Genomic DNA, 18401 nt, shown 5'->3' with positions numbered 1-18401 from the left:
TGTTTTCGTAGCGCTGAGCAATGTAGTCAATCATAGACATATTTGTTGATTTTGAACACCTGTGATTGGCCATTGCGTTCTGAATTCACTCACTTCTAAACACCATATTATTTCCCTGTACACTTGCCTGTCCTCTCACTGTAAATAAACGGTTCATTGATTATAAAAAGACTTTTACGATTAACTGAAGTGACACGTTTTTAATGATTATCAAGGAAGGGCTATTGCACACTCCTAGGTTACATATAATTTATTCAGTATTTGAATAAAAGTTTTGTTTTTTTGTCCTGCTAATGGCCATATACCCTGTACAAGCAGCAAAGTTTGTGATAAATTCCTCATGAATGAAGGATTCATTTTCTAATGGGAGAGAAATATAACTTCTCAGAAGACTTTAATAGATTAACAGAAAAATATTAAAATTTTCGTGTCAAAATATTTTTTTAAATGCGGCTACAATTATTTATAAAAGTATAATAACTAAATACTGCAATTCTTTCACTGTAAATAACAAATAAGTTCACAATGCTGAAGTCAGACCATTCTGTTTTTGCTTCAAATGTTTAAATGATAAAATCAAATTAAAATAAAAAAAACCTGCTCATGCTACATGTGTGTTAACGTGTGTCAATTTATTATTAGTAGTATTTTTATTAAAAATGTTAAGTTGTTGTAGTAGCAGCAAATGCAAAAACAGTTTCATGGCAGGAAAAATATTTATGGCTGGTAAATTTTCTCAAAGCACCAAAAAACTTTGTATCATGATTAAAATGGCAGATATGGCAAAAAGTTTTAGGCCCTACTTGAAAGTGTAGGAATTACGACAAAAGTACTTTTATTTCCCTACTGTAGAATAAGTTAAAATAACATACCTGTGAAATACTTATTTTCATTCATTTTACAGAATTGTATTCCAATATTACTGTCGTAAGAATAATAATATAAAATTATTATTAGCATTATATTCTAATTTGTTTGGTTTCTAAATATACCAGTGTGAGAATAACTTAGACTGAGACACCATATCACAACTAAAAAGAGGATTGATTCACCCTTAAACTAGGGGTGCACCGATCCGATATTAGGATCGAATATCGGCCCCGATATTGAAAAAATTGCTGGATTGGGGATCGGAAAAATTAACAGATCCACGGGCCGATCCGCTTGGGGGCAGCGCCCACCCGCTCTGTGCCTGACGCGCTGGTGACCGCTGGCTCTATGCCGGAATGGATGGCAACCGTTTACACCTCTCTGGCGTCGGTGGATGGTCGCTTGGATGTTCCGCTGGCGGCCATGCCAGCTCACGTTGCTGTGGCGGCGTCCACCCACTCTGTTCCCAAAGCGGCACTGACCGCTATCTCTGTTCCTGACGCGGCCGTGAACGCGCTCTCCGTTGCAGACGGGGCAGGTGACCGCTATCTCCGTTCCTGGCGCGGCGGTGACCGCTATCTCTGTTCCTGACGCGGCGGCGTCCGCTATCTCCGTTCCTGACGCACAAGTAACCGCAATCTCTGTTCCTAAAGCGTCGGTGATCGCTATCTCTGTTCCTGAAGCGGCGGTGACCGCTATCTCTGTTCATGACGCGGCCGTGACCGCGCTCTCCGTTGTGGACGCGACAGGTGACTGCTATCTCCGTTCCTGAAGCGGCGGTGACCGCTATCTCTGTTCATGACGCGGCTGTGACCGCGCTCTCCGTTGTGGACGCGGCAGGTGACCGCTATCTCTGTTCATGACGCGGCCGTGAACGCGCTCTCCGTTGCAGACGGGGCAGGTGACCGCTATCTCCGTTCCTGGCGCGGCGGTGACCGCTATCTCTGTTCCTGACGCGGCGGCGTCCGCTATCTCCGTTCCTGACGCACAAGTAACCGCAATCTCTGTTCCTAAAGCGTCGGTGATCGCTATCTCTGTTCCTGAAGCGGCGGTGACCGCTATCTCTGTTCATGACGCGGCCGTGACCGCGCTCTCCGTTGTGGACGCGGCAGGTGACTGCTATCTCCGTTCCGGACGCGGCGGTGACCGCGCTCTTTGTTCCTGACGCGGCGGTGACCGCGGACGTTCCACTGCCGGCGAGGCCAGCTCACGTTCCTCTTGCAGCAGTGTCCACTCACGTTCCTCGGCTGCCCGGGCCTGGCCCGCCATCCCTCCCCCTGATGCACCTTCCACCGTTCCTCCTCCCTCCAGATTTTTTTTTTGTTTTTGAAAACGTCTGGAAGCCGTTCCCTTGAGAGGGGGTACTGTCATAATCTGGGCTGTGGGGCTTCCCTCAGCCACCTGAGGTCACTGTTTTCCCTTCCCTGCACTGCACTTCCCTGATTGTAACACCTGTCTTGTCATTAGCACTCATCAAAGCTCTCACCTGTTCACAATTATCTGGTCTATAAGAACTCTCATTTCCCACTACTCATTCTGGCTGCATTGTCTTCTGTGTGGTTTGTTTCTGTGTTACTTATCCTGGCTCCTAGACCGTGTTTCCTGTTTTGTTTATCTTTGTTTTTGTATTCAAGTCGTGTTCTGCCGTGTTGGCCTTTTGTTTGTTCGTTTGTTTATTTGTGTTTATTTAATAAATTCTCTTCCCCCGCATTTGGACGCAGATCTCATCACTTCCCCGTGACAGTCCTACATCATCTGCTCCCAGGAATGCACATATGAAGTTGGGTGCATGGGGTAATTTTCATTTTTGGGTGAACTCTCCCTTTAAGTAAATACTGTGCTGAAGCATTGACAGCTTAAGAAAATGCTTAATTACAATTATTTTGTAAAGAATATGAAGAAAACTTAACGGCATATCAATAGGAACCTCAGATGTGAAAACTGCCTCCCTTCCGTACATCAAAAGAAAAGAGGAGTGCTTTGTTGTGGTGTGGAACTTTGACCTTTATGAAAACAATGTAGCATCCAAAAGACATCCCAGTTGTTTTGCTTCTCATTGACCAATTTTTAGAGCTCTAAGATGTAAAAAAGCACTGCATGAAACAGATATAATATACTGTATACAGTAATTAAATAGAAATAAATTATTTGTGAATAATTTCAATGATCCATGGTTAAAAAGCAACAGGGTTCCTTTACCTGAGTAAAGTGAAGTGGTATGTGACAGCAATGCAACAAAACAAGCCTGTGTCATAAGTAAACCAAAAAAAAAACTTGCCGCTTTATGTTGTCGTTAGTTTTTTTTGTCCAGGCCATTTGTTTGTGGGTGATACGCAGCTGTGACACTTCTCTCAATGGATAACATGTCACAGAGGCTGTTGTTGAGCTGAAATATACAACAATTAAAGTAAAATAAACCTTTTGCCCTATTAATTTAGGGGTCACATTTGGCTCATTCACAGTGAAAAATCACAGAAGCGTTGAAACTTTTTAATAATTTTTTTTAATAATATTTTTGATTATCATTTCGAATTTTGAGGGGATTTTATATGATAATTTACATAATACTTCATTTACGAATTCTCTTCCCTAGTCAGAGGGGATTCTTTTGGGACAGCCATGTCTATAATAGAGCAAAGAAGGCGTCCCACTTCTGCTGCTGATTTCGTTTTCAACGGGAAAGCCTCAACCCATTTCGAAAAGTAGTCAGTTACTGTAAGAATGAACTGGAAGCCATCGACTGTTTTTGGAAGAGGTCCTGTCAGATCAATCCCAATGAGCTCCCAGACAGCAGAAACCTATAAATGTAAAAACAATATATTTACTTTTACTTTTTTTTTTTTTTAAATAGCTGTTGTATAATATAAAGATAACACTGCAAAGATTTACCTTAATAGACTCTAATGGTTGAGGAGCAACCAAAGGTTTTCCCACCTTCTGGCATTCATTGCATTCTAAGACCTTTAAGAAACTAGCTGTTAATATTTATACAGCTACACAACCATTTAAAACACATAGACCTGTTTTTTTACAGATAGGATTAGGCCATAGTTCAATTAGGACTTTTAAATCCTTTTTATGAATGTGCCTTAGTAAATTACATTAATGTGTGCATCCTGAGACAAAATCAAGGCACTGATATATATTAATCTTATATTTTAAGATTAGTTCAAGTTGATTTCAGCTGAAAAAGCTCAGACTTACATTTTAGTGTGAGACTAGGCCTAAGACTTGTCCCTGAAACCTGAGGGGGGAGGGGGATAAGTCAAACACATACCCAGTATGTTGTCAATATCGACACACATTCCCATTCCGTAAAATCTGGAGCTTATAGCAGTGCGTGTTCTTAGAATGCCCGAATTGCCCCCAATTGGAGAAATTTCCGAAAGATCTTCCTTGCACTTTCTTTGGATTTGATGACTTTTCTGTTTCCAAAGAAAATATCTTCTTCTGCAGTGAATATTTATTAAAGAACTGCAATCACTAAAATGCTGTCTTAGAAGCTGTATTTGCATGTACTGTATCTCATATACTCACCCTTGAGTTTGAATTTGGAAGTGTACCTCCGAAGGTTTAATTTTTGGGACTTATTATACCCGGATAGGTAAGTTCCCAAAGAGAGGAAGTTAAATACATCTTCCCACCTTTTCTCCATAACTATAGAGATATGGGATGTTTCATTACACACACACACACACACACACACACACACACACACACACACACACACACACACATACACACACACATGTTGGGTTTACATGTTTTATGGGGACATTCCATAGGCGTAATGGTTTTTATACTGTACAAACCGTACTTTCTATCGCCCTACACCTACCCTACACCTAAACCTAGCCCTCACAGGAGATTGTGCACACTTTTACTTCCTCAAAAAAACTCATTGTGCATGATTTATAAGCCTGTTTCCTCATGGGGACCTAAGAAATTACAATTATTGTCATGTGTTCACCTCTACTTTAGAGTTAATTACAAACCCAAAGTACAGTGTGTTGTTTTTCCTACCTCTACCACACTCCTCTCTGTCTCTGCTAGGCCTACCGTAGCATCGTTTCTCACAGCACTGATATTGGCAGAGCAGTCTCTGGCTGCACTTATTCCAGCAACATCCTAGTTAATAAACACAGTATAGGATGTAAAGATTGCAGTAATAACAGTAGCACAAAAAGGAATAGAATATATAGCAAAAAAATTTAATATATATATATGATATATAGTTATTTTTGAATTAAAGTACGCGGAAGTGTTGCTAGTGCTGCATCTCCATTTGTGTGTAAAGGTGTGTATGTGTGCGCGTGTGTGATACACATTCACAGGTTACCCCATCATAAGAGTTAATTTATCGTTAATTAGAGCCACAGTGTTAAAAAGGCTCACATGAGCTTTTATTTTGAAGTGTTTCTGGCAATCAGCCAGTGATCTCATACTCATGTTGATTGTACATTGTGTTTTAGTATTTTGTGTTAGTAGTGTTAAAGTAGTGTTTTAGTGTTTTAGTATCTTAATTTGTATAAGTTTTTCTGATTCCTTAATTTGTTTATTCTAATTTGTTGTAGACCACACATACACACCAACCCACATAGATACCCCAAAGTGATTGTTAGCATTTGCATGCTCAGTACTTGTTGGAAACTTTGTGGAAAGAACAAAGAATCAAATGAAATCTGGATTGATTGCATCTCTTTGTCTCTGACCGGACATCTGTGGTGAACTAGTCCCCCACTGGCAACTCCTAACTGGTTTCTATATCAGTTTTCTATACACAGTATTAAGAAACTGTCAGCATTTGTGTCAGGGTGTGTCTCTCATTGCTGTCTTCCTACCTCCATGATACTTGACTTTGCTGCAGCAGGTGAGCTATCTGCACTGGGTCCAGAAACATTCTAGTTTTGAATAGATGAACACACGATTCAGTCAAGGGAGAACATAAGCAAGCCAATGTCTCATTTTAGACTGTCTAACTATTACATAGATATACTGTATTACACTATTGCCTGTAATAGAAGTCTATATTCCACCCTACCTAAGGATTAATTACATACTATAACCTATGCATGTATTTAATGTTTTACTTTAAAGACTAGCTATGTATTCAGAGTGTACTACAAATGCCTACAGTACTATGGCTATAGCTATAGGTTCTTTTTCATGTTAGACTATATTGCTAGTAGCATACAGCAGTCTGTATACCCCAAATCCCACGTTATCTGCTGATAATGACATTTTAAAATGTACGGGAGTTCTACGCTAAGCTTACAACTGTTAAACACAGTGTATGTTACTGTCAGATGTAACGCGATTGGCGTGAAAATTACTATTTTAGTATAATGACTTACAAGTATATTTTCTGTTTTCTTCTTACCTCCTCTACCACGCTACTGTCCTCCGATGCAGCAGCCGAATTTAAACCTTTCGAGAATATTTCAGTTAATTTTATGCATTTGGCAGCGTCTGACTTTAGAGCCCTTTTTTTTTTTGCTTTCTCTGAGCTTTTCAGCACCGCCTTTCCTTTTCTTACGGTCCATCTCTGACAATTGGCTTGTGTTGCACTTGCGGTTTGACATTCTTGCCAGATTTTGATTATGTCCACGTAACCTCGGATTGGGTCGGCCCATCTCAAAACCAGCCGGCCGTCGCCGATTGGGCCAAATGCTTAACATTTATTATTATTATTACTATTATTATCATCATCATAATATTCACATCTTGCAAGAGATACAAATAACAATACATATACATATAAAAATACATATAAAACATATACATATAAAAACAATACATATAAAAAAAATTAAAAATTAAAATAAAAAAAACTCACCGGCCCACATTTAAAAAAAAATGGTCCGGCCCTTCTGGCATTTGCCAGAATTGCCAGATGGCCAGTCCGCCCCTGGTTATCTGTAGTAGCAAAGGATACATCTCATGCATCCTTCGAATTCCTGTGAAAGAAGGTCGCATTCGAAGGTTGCATTTGAAGTGTCCTACTTGCTTTTCTGAAATGAGACAGCCTCGATGACGTATGCAGCCTTCGAATGCGACCTCCGGAGGGCGCATCCTTCTAAATGAGACAAAGCTATTGTCTAAAAAAATCAAGTACACATATGATTAAGACAATGGCTGTGCTGTGATTTCGGGCTATACTTGCATGTAAAATAGAGTTAGAAGCATCAGAATATATTTTTTTATCTGAAAATGCTGCTTCTCTGCCGCTCACTGAACAGAGCAGACGCAGAGAGAGGGAGAGCGCGCGCGCTGGGAAAGCACGACTTCGCGCTCGCGCGGCAGTACCAGAGAGTCTCATAAGCTAAATAAGGTTTTTCCAAGAAGTCGCTAGATTTGTCGCTAGGCGCTTTTTTGAAAAAAAGTCGCTAAGGGGGTCTGAAAAGTCGCTAAATATAGCGACAAAGTCGCCAAGTTGGCAACACTGGTTAGAGGAGCGACCGAAGCAACAGAGGCCGATCAGCATATTCAAATTTGACCGGGAAACGGCTCCCTACTAGTCATTGGCCAGAATAATTAACAGCAGCAATAACCAAACGGTCATTGGCTGTCGCCGGTACCATCATAGATTGCGATTTGCAGTGTTTCCGCCGGTAATGCCTCGTGTTTTAAATAAGAAACGCGCGTCAATTGAGCGATATAGCGTTTTCAGCGTTTAACAACTTAAATTATGCCCTGCTCCTCACACTAAATTATTAGCCTATACTGTATATTCCACCAGAGAGGACTGCGACTGCAACGCATTGTCATTTGGACTACTGTGGTACTGCTTTTTGACATGACTTCTGGAAATAAATTATACACTTTTATTGGTTAATTTGTTCTTTATAAAAAATAAACCATTTTTAATGCATTGTATTTTTATTGCATGGTTACACGATTCGTGGATTTTCAGATTGATTTTCTATTTTAAATATATTCTACTTCTGTTTTATCAGGGTGGCCGCGGATCCTTAAAAAGTCTTAAAAAGTCTTAAATTCCGTTGTCCTAAAATAAGGCCTTTAAATGTCTTAATTTGTCTTAAATCTAAATCCAAGGGTCTTAATTTTTTTACACTTTGAAAAGGAAAAGTTTATCGTTTTGAGGAGAATCTCCTGCGCAGGTTCTAAATCTGTTCTGTTGCTAGACACGCGCTTGCTTGACAACGCCGCAGTGTTGGCAGATTTAGCGGGTTTCCGCCCAACTACACGCATTTGAATCGCAGATTAGCTGTTAAGTTTAACCATCATAGAGTAAAAGTTTATAATTAGCACGTTTTTACGTTGCCGCACACACCTGACGCGAGCACGCGCAGAGAGAGAGAGAGGAGAGAGAGGCGCGCGGCGCGATTCACACAGATTGATTCCTCTTTAACTGCTATTTGAACGGAAACGTACATACCAAGTCATGTCTTAATACCCATTTTGGTATTCTGTTTAACAGTCGTTTATGTCTTCAGTGAACCGAAACAGCTGAGAAAGAGATGCGTGCCAGTATTCGGTTCGTGCATTTGGCCTTAAAGAGACAGCGTCCTATAAATACCTGCAGTGAGAAACACTAGTTATTTTACAATTAATTATTAAATTTCCCCTCCTGAATACTAGTGTTATTGATTTTATTACTAACTTTATGTTGTATTCATTTACACTTGTCATTTGTGTAATTGTTCTTGTTTTGTTACTGAACTTTAGTTCAGATAGTAGTTTTTGCTGTGGATGAGAAGTAGCCTACCTAAAGTAAGCATTCAGTAATTAGGAAAAAACAAACTTTTTTTTTTTTTTTTTGCTGATCCGAAAAATGATCCGATCCATGACTCAAAATCCGTGTTTGTTACACTGTTACATTGGCTTCAAAGTGTGTGAGAGCCTTGACTTTGTCATGGAATAGAAAATAATTTCTTCTTCTGGAATAGTGTTTTCTGTTGAATATTCCCAAGAATAATCAGTTAAATAAAATAATAATTTAAAATATCTTCATAGTTTTGTGCTAGACTTTTGCGGGACTTTCAATTTGGTCTTAAATTTAGTTTGAAAATGGTATTAAAAAGTCTTAAAATGTCTAAATTTAACTTGGTCAAACCTGTAGACACCCTGTTTATATAAAATTACAGAGTTTTAATGTAAAATACACCTAAATATAAAACTACTTTTTACTTTCAAATTACAAAAAGAACATTAACTTGTTAGTATGGACATAAACCTTAATGAGCTACATTATTTAATTACAGATTGTTTTTGTAATTTTACATCAATGTGTAAGTAATTTAAGAAAACAGAAAAAATACTGTAAAAAATACAAAAATGTTTTGTATAAAAAAAAAATTCATTAATGTAATAATACTTAAAATAACAGTTAAGTTGTTAATTTACCGATATTGTTTGTAATTTTACAAAGTTTTTAACATAATTTAAAATAACACAAATACTGAAAATAATACAGTAATTTTCCTGTATAAAAAAATAGAAAAAAATACTTTAATTTGTCTTTAATGATATAGAACCTAAAATAGCAGTCAAGTTGTTAGTTTACAGATATTGTTAGTAATATTACTAAGTTTTGAATGTAATTTGAAATGACAGAAAACTACTGTAAAAAAGTTTTTTCTGTAAAATTAGTTTTTTTTTATCAATGTAAACAGAAACCATGCACAGACAAATCCAAATTACACCCTGCGGCTCGTGACGATACATTGATGTCCTAAGACACGAGTCGTTTACACGCCACAGATCGCTTACGGCGTTTGCGTATACTACACCAGAGCGCGTTCACATGTGACGAGCCGGATGATGAACTCCTGCTCAGGACAGATGGACGTGACTGTGTATCAAAAGTAAAAAATTATATAAATACTGTTCAGTTTTCCACGCGTAATTCATGGAACCAGGAATTCATGTCTGACGGAACTTATGGTCGCAGGTCAGTCATCAGAAATTTCAATTTTGACAATATGGGACCTTTAAGTGAATTGAGAGTAACTAGACTGACATTGGAAGCAAATGTAATCTGCTGCCGCTAGGGGTGCGTCTAGATTCTAGGCTACATATATGGTCCATCCATATATAATGTAAAATATATTGAATGTCATTCAAAAATCTGATTTGGTTTATTGTTACAGTTTTTTACAGACGCTAGGACAGATTTCTCAATACTTAGGTCACTTTTGCAAAACTCTTCACACAATTCTCCTAACTGACTTTCAGCTTGGCAAAGCAGTTCATTTCACATTCAAAATGCACTACAACTACCAAAACACTTATTCAGGTCTCAAATAAACTCATTCTTCCAGAACACTAGCAAAGGTTGACAGCCGACAAACACACTTTGTCACCCACAAAACAATGAGCTAAAAAACACTAACAACATGTAGCATTACACACTGTTTTCTTGTGTAAAACAAGGAAACATCTGTTTATAATTGCAATATATATTGTTTATAACTGCAATATATGTTACTGGAATGAATCAGACATGATGCAGAATTCCTCAATATTTTATGTTGTTTATTTATTTTTATTTTTTTGTTACTAAGTAATTCCAAAATACAAGAATTTGTATACACACCATCCACTGATACAGATACAATAGTAATGCTAATCTACTCGCATTTTTAGATTTGAAATATGTTTCAATAAAATATTGCTGTTGAATTTTGCTGTCTTGTTCAGTTTTGCATTATGTTATTGTTTGGAACATAAGTTTAACAGTTTTGAAAACAGTATGTAATCATGTGCAAAATGTGCTGTACGTACAAAGATTTTTGTCAGTTGTTGTGTCTTTGTGAGAAAAGAATTCATGAAATTTGAGAGATGTAGTCACTGAATGCATTTTGTGCCAAAACAATGATAACTGATCCTCAGTTTAGCCCACATAGACTTCTGTTGTGCTCACTGTGTGAAGAGTTTTGCAAAAGTGACCTAAGTATTGAGAAATGTGTCCTAGCGTCTGTAAAAAACTGTAATCAACCTCTCTATAAACCTATGCATGAGCTTGCTTAACTCATAGAAAAAAATACTTTGTTTCAATAAAAATACATGCAATAATGTAATACAGTTTTGTTTGCATATCAATGTATTTTAATATATGAATCAATATATAGCAATAGGTTGTCCGTCCATATATTGCTATATATTTTCAAATATATGAGGAAGTTTCTGATATATTGAAATATATTTTCTAATGTATTGCAATATAAATTCTAGTATATTGCAATATATTTTTGTTGCGTAAGGGCCCTTCCCTACCATTTTTTTCAGGAAGGTTTTACACAATTTCATCCAGCTCACTCAGTCCAGGACCCACTGTATGCACACTGGTACACCCAATGTCAACTCCTGTTGGTCTTACTGACACATTGATCATCTGTTTGGCTGCAGCATTGGCCAGCATTGATCTGAGAAAAGGCACAACACAACAGAATAACAAAAGAATCACAACAATAGAAACGGCCATAATGATTCCCCTTTTGATTTGTTGAAACACTCATATTCTAATGTGCGATCAATCATATAAGCAACTGGTGTTTCTCTTTTCCTAATGTCAATTCTTATATCCATTCGTCCATTCGTTATATCCACTCATCCCCCCACCCTGGCTGTTTGTAGAATTGATGGAAGTCTTTGTTTCCAAGCATGGTCAAACATTCTGATGGGCAATAAGGATACATCTTTCCAGTGATATTTTCGCAATAATTTGAGTAAAATTTACCACAGTGTCTGTAATCATATGGGCTTGGAACAACAACAAGTTTTTAAAGGGGAGATGGGGAACAAAGCACACAATTAATCATTCCTGCTTCTTTTGCTGTGTATTTTGCCCATTTGAACCAATCATTGTGATAGGCTGCATCTAACAGCCCTTCTTTTTGTAAGTATGTTTCTATATCATAGACTAGGGTTTCATTTTCATTATCATGAAACCCTTCTACTGACCTTTTTCTAACATGTTTGTTTGCATAAATACCTGATATCTCTTCAATCACATCAGGAGAATAGGTCAGCAATGGTGGCTGAATCAAGTGTGAGAAATTCATCAGGTTGATATCTGGATTGGGCATTAGTAGAGGGTTTTGGCTAAAAATGTAATCAATTTATCAATGATCACCAGCAAGTATCTTTTTTTTTTTTTCCCTGACTGATCTTATGTGTGCAAAATCCATTACCAGATGTTTGAATGGTCCTTCTGGGACTGATAAATGGCCAATTGGTCCAAATGTTCCTTTTCTGACATCATTTTGGGCACAAACTTTGCAGTCACATCATTGCTCCTCCACCACCGCCTGTAAACAAAACAACTAATACTTCCCCCCTCGCGCAATTGTCAAAACAATGCGCGTCAGAGATCAACATTGTTAGCAGTAGTGTAGGAATAACCATGTGACCTTCATGAGACTGCAAAAACCCATCAGCATCTCTGTTGTTCCTCTTTGTTGACACATACTAATTTCATTCATTTTGTAACTCTTTCTTTAATGATTCAAAGGCTATTATGCATCAGTTGTCCACATCAAGGGCACTCTAATATTTTGATGCCCTGCTTGTTTCATTAGTGATCTTAATGGAGCTGTTTTAATTGCATAATCCAAGCCAATCTCTAAAATCTATCATCCCCAAAAAATGTCATTATTGTGCAACTGTTTGTGGCTTAGGTGCTTTTCTAATGCCTTCTAACTGACTGAGTGAAATTGCTTTCATCCCATGTGAGTCCCAAGTATTCAACTTGTAGAATGAAATACTGGAGCTTTTCTTTAGAGGCCTTGTTTCCCCCTCAGTCAATTTAATCAGTACCTTAATTGAATCTTGATGGCATTGTTCTAAAGTTGTTGAACAAACTAATAAATCATCTACGTACTGTATCAATGTGCAGTCCAGCCTAAGATCACTTAAGTCTTCGTTTAAAACTTTATTAAACACGTGTTGTGAATGTTTGAAGCTTTGATTCATTCTCGTTTAAAGTGAGTTTTTTACCTTGGTAGCTAAATGCAAACAAAGGTCTGCTCTCTTCTGCTAGGGGAACACTGAAAAAGGCAGAACAATGATCAATCACAGTATAATAGTTAGCAGCAGGTGGAACATTGGTTAGTAGCGTATGTGGATTTGGAACTTCAGCAGGACAATCCTCCACATCCTTATTCACTGCTCCAATGCACCAAGCACCATTTTATTTTATCTGCTTTAGCCACTGGCAATATTAGGATGTTACAATAACTAGAAGTTTCAACAAGCTCACCTACTCTCATCAACCCTTCAATTGTCTTTTTAATTCCATCCTCTGCTACTGGTTTTAAACAGTATTGCAGTTTTCTGAGTAACTTAGTTTCAGGTCTAGGTGCTATTTGAATTGTATTAGCTGATTTTACTAATCCTACATCTGTGTCATGCTGAGACCATTATTCAGGTGGTACTTGTTTTTCCATTTCTCTTAATATTAATTACCATTCTGGGGGTACTCAGCATTGGGGTATTGCACAAAAAATCTTAAAATATGTCTTGTCTGCTGATTGAACAATCAAATGATTTTCTGTAGCTTCCTATTTGCTTTTCTCTGTTTTTTGCATCATAGGGCCACAATCTTTATTTATGTACATTGTGATATGGGGGACTGAATTTGCCACCTCAAACCATTCATCTATGAATTCTTCTCTGTCTACCTGCAGAGCTACACCTTTCGGTCCTACTACTATGTATTGGGAAATCATGAATATTTTTTTTAACCCTTTTGTATTTTCTAATCTTCTTTTTTTCAAGGCTTGGGTCTTTGCTCTCATCACATTTTATAGTACAATGAAATTCAGTTTTTGGTAGACTTGATTCACAAAGCTGTTCTCGAGGAGTAAAGAAATTTTCGATTTTCACTTGCAGAATTGGTTCTTGATCAGCATCATATGTTATCAATGGAAGCTATTTCCTCCCTGTAGGATTCTCTAGTCCGCCCTAATAACCTTATCAGGCCCACGCCATGGGTTGACAGGGCCTATAGCTTGAGCTTGTGCTTATTGTTGTCCATAGTTGACTCCTGGGGCCATGGGCTGGTTTTGTTGCCAAGGATTGATGGGGCAGTCTCTTCTGTTGTGTCCAGGTTGATTGCATCCCCAACACACTCCTGGTGGGCCACCTACTCTTTGGTGATTGTTGTTGAATCTCCCTCTGCCACGTCCACCTTGTTGCTGCTGTCTGTTCCAGTTTCTGTTGTTTGACTGTTCTGGCTTGAAGTATATGACAACTGGTGCTGGGCTTTGGGGTGTACTAACTGGTCCAGCAGGTATTGGTTGTGTTGCCATAGTCTGGTTTGCTGGTGCATGTACATTTACTGCTGTAGATGGATTAACTGGTGCTGGAGTGTTTACAGGCGCCATTACTGCTGGTGGTTCTTCTTTTTGGACTGCCTGTACCTTCTTCTTCTTGTTGAGCAGTTCCTCAAGCTGCAGCTGAGCCAGCTTCCTTTGGAGCTCCTTTTCTTGGCTCTTCATTTTCAATTCTTGCTTTCTGTACTGCTCCACAGCATGGACCACATGGTCTCTGAACTCCTTGTGTGTCTTGGAGTTCAGACCAACCACGTCCTCCAGCTTTGCTTTCACTGCTGCAGGCATGGCTTCCACGATGGCGGTCCTAAAGAGTGCTGTCAGTACCTTGTCGTGTTCTGGATCTCTCTCCAGCTCTTCTTTCCAACGTCTTAGCTGTTTCTGGATATAAGTTGTGGGGTTTTCAGCTTCTCCCATTGGCTCCCCCTTCAGAAAGCCTGGATCAGTCTGCATTGGGTACTCAGTTCTCAGTGTCTTCCATATGTCACGTCGATGTTTGTCAAAGGAGACTCCATCTGCTTGAGGCCTGTCTACTGCTTGCAGGAGGCCGGATTGCTTGAGAACGTCGTTCATTTTGGAGGCCCCCAGACACTTGGCAAGCAGAGCCTTGATGTCACCCAGGGCCAGAAGTTTTCCAGTTGTTTCTTCTTCAAATGTCCTGATCCACTTTCCAGCACCTTCATGAATGTCTGGTAGACGTGAAACCAAGGTATCTAGGTCTTGGCTTGCCCAAGGTATATACTGGGCGTGGCCTTGCTTAATGAGGATTGGGCATTCAGTGCTTGGGGCCTCACTTCTCTTTGACAGCCTTACTGGTCTGTGTTCCCCTCCTGCTCTCTGTCTCCGCAGCTGAGGAATTTGAAATAGATCATCAGGGTATTTAATATCTTGCAAAAGCAATGTCCCTGATACTTGCTTGTATTTCTTTCGCTGGACGTAGTCACGTGGACTTGGATGTGACAGCAATGGCTCACATTCGGCTTCTGACTTATCCAGTTGCTGTCTCAGTGCATCAAGTGATTTCTGTCAGGCGTTGGTATGAGTGTGGCCCACCTGTTTTCTCCTCCTCTCTGTGTTCCTTGGCCCCTCCTTTCTTGAGTCTTGGCTCCGCCTCATGGGTTGTTCTCTCTGCTTCTCTTTGCATTGGATGCAATGCTGGTGTTGATGTTCTCTGTTCATATGATGTCAGTCCCTCCCTCATGCCTATGCATGAGTCTCTCTCTCTCTCCTGTTATCTGTCTCTCTCCTTAACTCCTCCTTGCAGCTCTGTTGACTTCCTTCAGTTTTAGTATCATCTTGTACATACCCTTCAAATTCTATTGGCCCTTTTATGTCTATGGTTCCCTGTACTAGAGGTGTTTGGTGTACAGCCTGGTCGCAGGAAGGAGCATATGGAGGTGGCCTTTTTTTTTTCATTAATTTTATTCTCTTTTTCTTGTTTCTCCAATTTTAACAATCTCAATCCATAATTTTTAATCAGGGTCAATACCCCCAACTCTTGTTCTCTTTTCTTACCGCTCTTTATAGATTTGTTATGGGTCTTGTGATTTTTTTTTTTTTTATCAAGATCTCCATTTCTTTACACATTGCTACATCAAATGTTCCCCTGCTGGTCATTTAGTAGCCAATGTCTTTGTACTCTCTGTCCATTTTTTCAAGAACTACCTTATAGAGGATATATAAATTCCATAAATTTCTGTTACTTATGGAATTTAATTGGATTGTTCCGGGTACTTATCCAGGTAATAATCACAAAATGTTTTCTTGTCAATAATTTGAGGGGTCACACGAGGCCTTTTGGTTCTTCTTTCTGTTGGATACTTTTAATCTAGATGATCTCTCTACCAAGCCACATGCCTTTGAGTGAGAAATGGGGTTAAATTTATGCAAAACACTTGTGTCCTATTATTATTATATTATGCTAATATTTATACTAATTATTATATTATAAAAATATCAATACTAATATTATTATAAATGATTATACTAAATATTATACTAATATTTAATTCTTCCTTTGTACAATTGATTATATTTAAAATGGTCAATTAAAAGTCTTTTGTCCTGTTTTCATAAAATTTGCATGCCCTTTTTACCCCTCCTTTTCTACTGTGTCTTCCATTTTGTCAATTTTTCTTTATATGTAATGTTTGATCTCACCAACTCCTGCTGCTGCATCTCTGCTCTCTCTCTATTTTTGTGGACCTCTAACCACAGATGCTGCATGTATCATGGCTCACTTTTTAGCCCAATCGTCACCAACAAACGTCTCAATGTTCTGCCAGTCACTAGCAGTACACTTCTTTCCTCATTTGATTTAAACAGAATTCTGGATGACCAAGCCACCTCTTGTGTCAGTCTGAGACAAATGTTGTTGAGGATTGCATTTCCTATAATGCCCTCTGGGCATTGCCCTTCCATATTGCACCCAAGATAAGGTGCTACAATTGGTTCAATTGAAATTTCTACTACATTTAATGCAGCTTCTAGCTGGGAAGATGCTGAGACACAGAGCCTTTCCAATTTGCCTGTCGAATATTTTTTATTTTTATTTTTATTTTTTTTAAACAACATCTTCCCAGTTTATTCTTGGCCATTAAAATGCTACTTCTCTCAAATTCAGTATTTTGGTAATTTTCTAGAGAATATTATTTTTTCCTGTACTCTGTCAATCTTTGTACCTGTCCATCCAAATCAAGAAACTGTGATTCCAACCAAAAATAATTGTGGAGGCCTCGTGTTCTTATTAAGGTCTCCTTAAATACTTGATGCTCTTTGTCAGTCAAGCATACATCTGATTCATCATAATTCTCATTAAACTGGTACATTTTACTCTGCTTTGAATGAGACAGGCACAAAAACTATCTATCAGATGTTTCTGCCTTTCTCTCTCCCTCTCCTGTACTTTACTTTCGGTTTTAGCAGCTTTCACTCCCTTTCTCAGCTCATCCACACACACACTGCCCCCACTCTTGCTCTCTCTGACACACACTCAGCTTCCACCCACACACACACACACACACAGGGCTCCTCCTTCGCTCACACACACTCAGCTCACACACACAAGCCCGCACCTTTGCTCACACACACAGAGAAAGAGAAACCAACTCGCCACCTTCTCTCTCTCTTCAGGAATGAAAAACGTACTCGGTTACTTTCGTAACCTCGGTTCCCTGAGATACGGGAACGAGTACTGCGTCGTAAGACGCTTATGGGAAAAGCTCCTTTTCTCCTGAGACTGAAGCATTTCAATAACGCAGTGTAACTGCACGGCCATTGGTTCGTGCAGTGTTAAAGAAACGAACCAATGGCTCGGCAGCGGAGATGCACACACCTATGGCGATGATTCGCGCCCGATCGCGCCAAAAGGGGCGGAGCATCTGGCTATATAAGCGAGCATTTCGCCATAGGGAACTCAGGTACTTCGACTGAAGCGACGACTGAGTCGTGCAGCTACCTAGCACGGCCAGCAACGCAGTACTCGTTCCCGTATCTCAGGGAACCGAGGTTACGAAAGTAACCGAGTACGTTCCCTTTCGATACTTTCACTCGTACTGCGTCGTAAGACGCTTATGGGGAACCAGTACAATCCCGCCGTGCTAAGGTAGAGGAACGACTGACATGACCCTAGCACTAAAGGGCCAATAGGGGCCAATCTGTTCGATCAGACAACCTGATAAACATCCGTTCCAAGGAATAAGTGCAACTTGGAGCTCAAAAGAGGCCAAGGTGCACTATATATATAACATACTGGTAACAGACATACCACTATGTGGAAAGGACCCGAGTCTGTAAGACTGGGACGTCCAAGTTATAGAATCTGGCAAATGTGGACGGTGAGGCCCAGCCTGCCGCCGCACAAATTTCTGCAATGGAAACCCCACTAGACCACGCCCAAGACGAGGCGACGCCCCTAGTCGAATGGGCCCTTACTCCCATGGGGCATTGTAGGCCCAAGGAGGAGTAAGCCAGCGTGATGGCTTCCACAATCCACTTGGATAATCTCTGTTTAGTGACCGAACAACCCTTGGTGCGGCCACCAAAACATACAAACAGCTGCTCTGACTGCCTAAAAGGGGCAGAACGCTCTATATAACATCTCAAAGCCCTGACAGGGCAGAGAGGGTTAAATCCCTGGTCTTGCTCCGTAGGAGGAAGAGCTAAAAGGGAAATAATTTGGTCTCTAAAGGGTGTAGAGAGACTTTTGGGAACATACCCACGTCTTGGCTTCAGGAT

At 39.5% G+C, this 18401-nt stretch overlaps 1 protein-coding gene across 1 annotated transcript in view; it reads right to left on the bottom strand.

Annotated features, from left to right (window-relative positions):
- Nucleotides 1–18401, bottom strand: part of LOC141326066 (uncharacterized) — a 230622-nt gene that overhangs the window by 123129 nt on the left and 89092 nt on the right. The window contains exon 4 of the mRNA XM_073834766.1: nt 1613–1626. Within this exon, the coding sequence (XP_073690867.1) occupies nt 1613–1626 (14 nt within the window). The remainder of the gene's footprint in view (nt 1–1612; nt 1627–18401) is intronic.

Source organism: Garra rufa, chromosome 2, assembly GCF_049309525.1.
Source record: "Garra rufa chromosome 2, GarRuf1.0, whole genome shotgun sequence".
In the NCBI taxonomy this organism is placed as follows: domain Eukaryota; kingdom Metazoa; phylum Chordata; class Actinopteri; order Cypriniformes; family Cyprinidae; genus Garra; species Garra rufa.
The sequence above is the reverse complement of the archived record's forward strand: the minus strand, read 5'-3'. Positions and strand labels throughout refer to the sequence as shown.